At 35.5% G+C, this 9,129-nt stretch overlaps 1 protein-coding gene across 1 annotated transcript; it reads left to right on the forward strand.

Annotated features, from left to right (window-relative positions):
* Window positions 1-1,610: 1,610 nt before the first annotated feature.
* Window positions 1,611-8,523, forward strand: LOC145672583 (E3 SUMO-protein ligase ZBED1-like). Its single transcript, XM_081741743.1, has 2 exons — window positions 1,611-1,639; window positions 6,771-8,523. Exons 1-2 carry the CDS (start codon window positions 1,611-1,613, stop codon window positions 8,521-8,523), a joined length of 1,782 nt encoding a protein of 593 aa, XP_081597869.1.
* Window positions 8,524-9,129: the final 606 nt, after the last annotated feature.

A 9,129-nucleotide genomic window follows, 5' to 3' on the forward strand; every position in this document is an offset into this window, starting at 1 on the left:
TTAATTTGTTTTAATTATCTTAAATTCCGTTTGTTTTTTTTTTTTTTGTTACATTTTATTCAACATTTTCTTTTCAATTGGTTTGCGGAACTCAGCACTACTTGTTTTCTTTCTAATTCATGTTCATAATTAGCACAATTAATCATTATGAAAAACATTATTTTCAATAAAATTCATCTTTCGTAGCTCTAAATTTAGTTATTTTTAGCATTCTTTTAGTTGAAGGGCGTTTTATTTCCCCCTCGTTTTCCGTTTTTTTTTCTAGTTTTACCTATGTTTCTTTGAACGGATGTTGCGCCCATGGGCACGTGCTTAGTGTGCCCGTTTACAAAACCGGGCCTTACAGGATTCTTGCTTCGCAATTGGGTGATACCGGGTTCAAATCCGGAGACCGGCCATCCTGACTGAGGATTTTAAAGGGTTCTTCCTTAATTACACTAGGCAAATGCTGGGATAGTACCTTAATCTAAGGCTCTGGAAACCTTCCTTCCACTTCCTTTTCCAATGTTGTTTTCATCTGTTGATTACTACAGTGTAAAATAGCATCTGAGGATGTATCTGGTAGCTTATAGTAAATAAACAATAATGACATAATATCTTGTCATAATGACGTGCATATCTTGATGAAAGTTTGGGTTAATTTAACTACAGCCTTACGGCCCTAACAGATTGATTAAGGTTTGATATCAATTTCCTGACTTTTAAATAATGTTTTCATATTGTTTTAGCTCCCAATTGTCTCATGTATGTCTCCACCGAAAATTGAACCTGAGATCACATTCGAATGTGTTAAGTATTTTTGAACATTTTAATATACAAAATACAAAACACATCAATGATACGATACATGAATATGTGTTGGTTACGTCCTACAACGTATATTAGAAAAAACCTGGAGGGTGAAGGAAAGATCAACAGAAAGAAATATTTTTTTTTATTTACTCCTTCAACAAACCCTCGACTTCAGAAGGGCAAACCATAATAGGTGATAAATATCATACAACACATACTTTTTTTTTTTACCTAATAATATACATATACTACACAACCATATCGCTATCCAGAAATTCTCTTGTGTATGTTTAAAAATCTACTCTGGTGCCATATCAACCAGTCTATATTTTTTGTTATACCTTCGAAGTGAAAGGCATTCATTATTAAATTTGTTGATGGTTGGACTAAAGTGAGTTAGAAACTAAAATAAATAAAGTTTGTTTTGTCTAGTATTCTTGCGATTCGAAGGGTCTTATCTAAGAGATCTTTCATTTGTTTATGAGAGAATAGTGAAGTTTATTTTCTAAGAATAAAATAATTGTTTTGAATGTGAAGCTAACATCAAGTTTTGGAAGAGGGTCTGAATAGAAGAATTTGTTACCATTTACATCAGCTCTTTCAGGCGGTTAAGTTCGCTATACTCTGAAATGGGAAGAAGTCAAATTTGGAAGCATTTTACTAAAGAGATTTCCACAGAAAGTGCAATATGTAAATATTGCAAGGTTAAAATAAAGAACAAAGGTAGCACAAGTGTATTATGGAAACATTTAAAAGGCCAGCATCCTACAATATCAGTGAATCCGGAAAAAGTTCCATCATTCGAAGACGATGTACTTATGGAAGAAGAAACCCTGGACAAACCAAGGTAAGTGTCTTTTACAATCATGTTTCTTTATAAATACAACGTATGTGTGTATGTATGTAGGGAGAGAGAGCTACTTAGAAAGCAAGAGGGAAGATGAAAAGATTTATTTTTATTATTAATCGCATAATAATCACAACGCAGAGTAATTCGTAAAAAATCATATATTATTTAAAATAAAGAGCGAAAAATATAGGAGCATTTACTACAACCACACTATACTGCTGAAAAATTATAGAAAAATGCAATTTAATAACGGAAGGGGATGAAATTCATACCATGCAGACATTACCATGGACACCCACAAATAAAAAATTTAGGGAAAGGCAAAATTTACCAGTGTTTGGCAAACCTCAATCTAAGTGTTAATTAGTTAATATTGCATTTTTTTTTAATTCCCGTAAATACAAGTACATAGTTTTCAAAACTGAGGGGTGGGGAATACCCGCTTGCCCATCCCTCCGAGCATTACGGTCCATCAGGTCATGGTCATTACGTATTACCAATCACTAAATTGATGACGAAACTGCCAGAAAAGTATTACAGGCAGGAAGACTGTATCTTGTAGAGCTTCCACAAGCTGCAATAATAATAGCTGCAACGTAACATCATTGTATGAAAGTATTGGACGTGTTCCTGAAAAATCATTGATAGTTCTTTAGTGCTCTCTCTTGAAGGCACAGATGGGCTAAGGTAAACATATTGTTAACATATTTAAATAGATGATATGATATAGATGGTATGTGCAGATAACGTAGAGCCCCACAAAAGAAGCTATAGACTATCTTCCATTATGGCATCAAAAGTGCTTCTTTTTCTTTTTCTTTTTCTTTTTTGGTTTTACTTAGTCCGATTGTTTCCTCTCAGAACGAAAAGGTAAACCTTCTCCCCTAGTTGATTTTCTCTGTAGAATTGGACTGTTTCTCATATCAAAGAAAGACAAGGGAAATTAGTTATAACGTTTTTAAGTAAGAGTAAGCCAAGAAATCAAATTATTATGACTCTTATACCCTATGTTGGGTGGCTGTCATTATCACGAATTCCAGAATTGCAAATACGGACTTTTATGAAACAAGTAGCATGCGAAAAAGGACCCTGAAGTTCAAAATTGGTATATTACTCTAAACAAGGACTGGGGAGCATAGTGGCTCAGTAAGCCCTCCCCGCTGGTGTAGCGGCTAGCACATTTGCCTTTAGTGTACCGGGTCGATTCGCGGTTGGAGAGCCTTTGAAATTTTAACTGTCCTCGATGTTTCTGTTCGTTGAGTTGATTTTGAGTTTAACGCCCCATTCAGCAGGGAGACAATATAAGACGTGGACCTACTGCTTAACGTGAAATCCGAACCACATGATCTCCCGCCGGGAATCAAACCCGGGTCTCCCACGCCTTCGTGCACCGCTTAGCCACGAAGGAGCTGTTTCTGTGTTAATGTCCCTGTCGTTATGTTACTGGAAAAAAGAGTAAAAATGAAGTAAGTCATAGTAATAAGTAGTTAATCAAGTTTAAAAAGTGGTACAGAGTTTGCCTCAGGTACTTGGGGTCTCTGGTTCGATCATGACCAAGTAAGTTTGTAGTGGACAATATCGTGTCTGGATTTTCTCGGGGCACTCTTGTTTCCTCTCACATTTCATTCCACCAATTCTTCCATCATCACTCACTTGTCCAAATCATCGTCTCCCTTAGCCTAACGGGCATAACGTGGGACGTTAAACTTATTTCATTTCTAAACAAGAACTGTTATATTTACACATTTCTTAAAAACCTCTGAGTTTAGTTAACTTGTGTTACTTTTCCATATGTGTTACTTTCAATACAAATACTCTGTAAGTTTTTTTTTTTTTTCGGAACAGTCGAACCGGACTCCTCTCTGTTTGTCACTGATTTATGTGAAGCTCTTACATGGCTTCCCTTGTAAGGTAGTCTGTAATTTAATATTTTAATTTACACCTTACTACAGTGGGTTCTTGGTGTTCTCTAGTAATTGCTGTCTGCCGAAAAATGAAAAACGTAATATGCTACTTACCTGTACAGCTCACTGCAGTAGTCATTGTGAAGAGGGTCGTAGGTAACGTGTTAAAATTACGGATAGTTTTTACATAAACATACCACTCACTTAATGCTACTATGACATTTTAGTAAAAAATATCAATGTGGAACACTACAACCTTCTATCACTAATTTAATATTTCGGATTTAAAAGTAATAACTTGCTTTTATTATATTGATCGGAGTTCTGTTTTCCTTTTATTTATTTCTTTTATGTGTTTGCCAAATCGAATCTTGTTTTTTATATAGAATATAATAACAAATCCAGTTCCTTGGTAAATATCTGAGGAACACATTCGTCTTCTTAGCCGATGGTGCGAATATTTTGGACGATTTATAAAGAATACGTTTCTTCTTAAAATAAATAAATAAATAAACGTAGATTTCACGTGGCGTCGAACTCTTTAACAACTTTTGAGATAATCAATTTAATTTTAGTTGTTCATTTCGGAGAATTAATCGCTTCTCACTTAAGCGAAACGTATTGTGTGTATATCTTACTGAATAACTGCACTCATGCTGGCTCAGTGGTAGAGCGTTCACCTCTGGTGCATGGGGTCCGTGGTTCGATCCCAGCTCGCGCCAAGTAAACTTTGTGGTGGTCAAACACCGTATGCGCGGATTTCCTCGAGATTCTCTCGTTTCCTCCCACTTTCTTCATTTCATTCATTTCTCATCACTTCCTCCTTTAACCTAGCCGGCATAACCGTGGGACGTAAAAGTCAAAGATTTCATTTAATTTCTTTCAAGTTACGCTACTGACTGTATTTATTAAGTACTCCGACCACACAAACCCAACCTTTGTTTGTAAATTAACTTGGAACATGTTCCAGTACACTGAATACTATAAACTACAAAAATATATTGGCTATATATACGTACCTCAAACGTTTAACTAAATTATTGAATTAAATTTTTAGGAGTATAGTTACACAAAATGCAAATTCCTTACATGATTCAACTGTCGTTCACATTTATCTGTACTTTTTGTCAGATGTACTCCATTTCAAACCATAGAAACTGCGTATTTTACCATTAAAAGCACGACTACTTACATATAATTCTTTTTTGTAATCCCATGAAAAAGTAAATAAAGTTGGAAATGAAAGAAACCGACAGTGACAGACAAACCCCGTCAGGGGCGGATCCAGGGGTGGCGATCGGGGCGATTGCTCCCCCCAGAAGAGGAAACTTTCTTATTTTATATATATAAATAAAGCCAATCAAGTTTGGAGCCCTTAAAAATAGCAGTATGACAACTCACCGCCCCCCCCCCAGAAGTCGGTCCTGGATCCGCCCCTGAACACCGTACTCATAGTATCATACAACAATACATAATTGAGTAAACTCATTACTATATGTCATTTTGATTGAGTTTTTCTTTCTTTTTATTTTCTTTTGAGTGACTTAGTATATATAGATCGCTCATCTCTGGCACTAGGAGTCTCTGATTCATTTCAGTCTATTGTGGATAACGGTATATGTATAGGCTTTCTCGATTCTCTCTATATTCCATGCACTTTTTCATTTCATCATCATTCCTTTGACTTAAACAGATAAACAAACACAAAGATAAAAAGAAAAAGAAAAAAATCACTTAACAAATTTTTCTTACCATTAGAATTATAATCTAGTGAATACATGATTGTATTGGCTAGCATGATATTGAAATATTTTTTTTTTTTTTATTTTAAGTCTACGATTATGCCCTATAGGTTAAACGAGACTACTAATAATTGTAAATGAATGGTTGTGCAACAATTGGTGGGAACGGAAACTGTGAGGAAAAGGGAAAACTCTGAGAAAATCCATCGGCACAACGCGTCCACCACCAAAAACCTACATGGTGTGCGATCGAGCCTACAGCCTTTAGAGTAAGGGGTAAAGCTCTAGAACTGACCCACTGTGCCTCACTTTATCTCCTAGTATGTTTTAACTGCTATAGCTAACGTGAATCATGATAAACTTTACTTTAACCCACAAACGCCCCTTGTGCCACCAGTGACCCACTTTATTTCTCACTACGTTACACGGGCTATATCATTCATTTAGCCAAACCACCGTTGTTCCACTTCAGGCATACTACCCGTTCTCTTGTTGTACGAATTTCGTTCAGTTTTCCTCTCAGGTTTTCGATGTAACACGGTATTGTTCAAGGCAGTTGCTAACGAATAAAACTGGTCTTGGGCGTTTGTGGGTTAATTTAGTCCGTAACGACTGATCCTTATCTTTAAAAGAAGTGGAAAGTTTTGAGTTTTATATCACAGAGTTTTATATATTGAAATGATGCTTTTATGTTCTAATTTCCTATTATAGTTATGAGGCAGTTTTATCTTAAATTCTCGCTCACGTTTTCTCACCAAAGAGTATGAAGCGTTTCATTAAGTATATCACACATCAACTAAGAATGTGAGTGATATACTTAATGAAACGCTTCATACTCTTTGGTGAGAAAACGTGAGCGAGAATTTAAGATAAAACTGCCTCATAACTATAATAGGAAATTAGAACATAAAAGCATCATTTCAAATGTAAATTAGCCCATAGTGTGAATAGACCCTTAATAGAAAAACTTAATGTAATATTGATCTTAAAACTTACGAAAAAAAAAATATTTATTTAAGCGTTCAAACCCCATTTCAATTTGCGGGGTAGTGCGGGGTAGTTATATATACAAGTACGTGCGGCAAACGAATCACCTCTACTTCCGGTTTCAAGACATTAAAAAAAAAAGTCCTTCGTACTCAAATAGTAATTATTTTTGATCTAAAATACGTAAGTAGTACTGCTTCAGTGTGTAATGAAACCTTTTAGTTTAACATCCCGCATTATGTCTTGTAGGTTTAAAGAAGACGGATGACTTTGAAAGTAAATGATTAAGGAAGTATTGGTGATGTGAGAATGTGGTAGGAAACTGAAACCCACGAGGAAATTCATGTCATGATTGTTGTCCATCACAAACTGATATTGCTTGGGATTGAACCAGGGACCTTCGTACTAGATTTGAATGCTTGTTACCACAGAGTCACCGTTTTCTCTTCCTAATGTGAAATAAGTTTGATAACTTTTTTTAATTTTTTTTTTTAGTGAACCTGAACCACCTCAAGGACCATCAACAAGTACAATCCAGCGTACAAGTTCAGGAGAAAGGGGGAAAGAAATCCATGTAGAGACCGAAAGAGCACCAGAAACTTCTACATCTGGCACGCCAAAGCGACGTAAAACATCTCTCAAACAAACTACACTCATGGGATTGATCAAGGATACAAGGCCATGTCCACCAACGCGGTCTGATACAATCGATCTGAAAATTGCTCGGATGATTGTGTTAGATCTCATGCCAATTTCTGTTGTCGAAGGTGTAGGGTTTCGTGAACTTATTTCGGAAATTGAACCAAATTATCATATTTTATCGCGTCAGTCGGCAACCAGGAGAATTGAACGACTTTATGAAACTGTAAAAAATAGTGTTAAAGATGAGGTAAACAAAACTGCCACTGTAGCTCCAACATTTGATTGTTGGTCATCAAGAGCATCTCAGTCGTACGTAACCATCACGGCCCATCACTTAACAGAGGATTTTGTTCTCCGTAGTCATGTCTTCGAGACGGTGGATATTGAAGCACGACACACTTCAGAAAATCTCGCAGGTTATATTCTCTCAGTATGTGAAGAATGGAATATTCATTCAAAAGTTATTGGGATTGTTCACGATAACGCGAGTAATATTGTTGCCGCCCTTGATATGCTTCCATTTGAAAGTATAAGATGTTTTGCTCATACTCTCCAGCTCTCTGTTAACAAAGGGCTGGAGACCACTGAAATTGCTGATATTTTATTGTTAGCAAGTAGAGTTGTAAACCACTTTAGACACAGCACAATTGCTACCAAAGAACTTCTTAATAGACAAGAAGCTCTAAATTTACCGCGTCACAAACTTATCCAACACACACAAACACGATGGAATAGCGCGTTTGAAATGATGCAAAGATTAATAGAACAAAGGAGAGCTATTACAGATGTTCTCACAGACAGGGAAATAACAAAACCTAGACAATATAGATCTTTAGAAATTACAGAAGATAAATGGGAATTAATGGAACAATTAGTAACCCAACTGAAACCGGTGCAAATTGCAACAACCGTTTTATGTAGTGAACAACACACAACACTTTCCGTCGTGCTCCCTGTTGCTTTTGCTTTGGTTAATAAACACTTATCTGTAAAGGAAAATGAGAGAGAGAACGTAAGTGAGGGAAAAGAAAATGTGATTGTTGCAATGAAAAAAACAATCAAAACCAATTTAGAAGATCGTTTAGGTTTGAAAAATCCAAATTATTTATGCAAATCACTGTATGCAATAGCTGCATTTCTTGATCCGCGATACAAAAAGTTAATATTTTTTGAAGACATCTATAAAATGCTAGTTGAAAGTGAAATAAAGAGTAAATTGCAGCAAATAACCGAAAATGAGTCTCGCGACAATAGTTCTTCCTCTGACGACAGAAAAACTGATATGGAATCAGCGATTAATCTTTTATTGGGAGAGGAGTACGAGCAATCTACAAAATCAAGTGTAGATGATGAAATTAAACTTTATTTAACTGACCCTGTTTTACCCACATCACGCTGTCCATTGGAATGGTGGCGACAAAATTCTAAACGCTTTCCAAACTTAGGGAAATTAGCTAAAAAGTATCTGCTTATCCCAGCAACATCTGTTCCAGCGGAGAGAGTTTTCTCAACTGCTGGAATGGTTATTTCAGCCAACAGAAGTCGCCTTACACCTGAACATGCCGATAAATTATTTTTTCTAAATAAAAATCTGAAAGATGCATGAGTTTCTTCCTAATTTACATGTTTGGCTACGAAGAATGAAGAATGTAACCTTAAATCTAGGAGAAATATTTCTTTATTATTATTATTATTATCTTTTAAAATAGTAAATAGGTTTTTTGGTCACTTTTTTGTGTACTATTGTCTTGTCACTAGTAGTGAGTGTGTATTCCTGTTCGTTTCTCTTCTATTAAAAAAAAAAAAAAAAAAGATGATATGATACTTATTAACCTCTATCTCGTCCATTCATAAGTTTGGAAGACTCTTCGACCATCTAACAAAAATAAAATAAAATTAAAAATGTACGGTTAACAAATCGAACTTTCCAGGTTCTTCTCTTCAGAAGTTCAATGGTCGAAGCGGTATCATATGGATGGAGGCGCTTTGGAGGGAGGGAGATTATTTTGTTTTGGATCATGGTTCACGAAGTTTCTTCTTTTTTGTTTATTTTTGTTGTTGTTTAGTATTTATCTAGAGATATTATTTCACGATATGCATAATCAGCCTTTAAGTTCTTTTACCTTTTTTATCAAATTTTTTGCTCTCACTTATGTTTATTTGGAAAACTTTCATATTCATTATACAATATACCTATTCCACGCTCGATTTA

This window comes from Thermobia domestica, chromosome 16, assembly GCF_964235325.1.
Source record: "Thermobia domestica chromosome 16, izTheDome1.hap1.1, whole genome shotgun sequence".
Taxonomy (NCBI): domain Eukaryota; kingdom Metazoa; phylum Arthropoda; class Insecta; order Zygentoma; family Lepismatidae; genus Thermobia; species Thermobia domestica.

What these genes read in the sequence shown, in the direction of transcription:
- LOC145672583 (XM_081741743.1), top strand. Translation starts at nt 1,611, where the DNA reads ATGGAAGAAGAAACCCTGGACAAACCAAG. An exon ending in GAAACCCTGGACAAACCAAG is followed by an intron (nt 1,640 to 6,770) that starts GTAAGTGTCTTT and finishes TTTTTTTTTTAG; the next exon opens with TGAACCTGAACCACCTCAAG.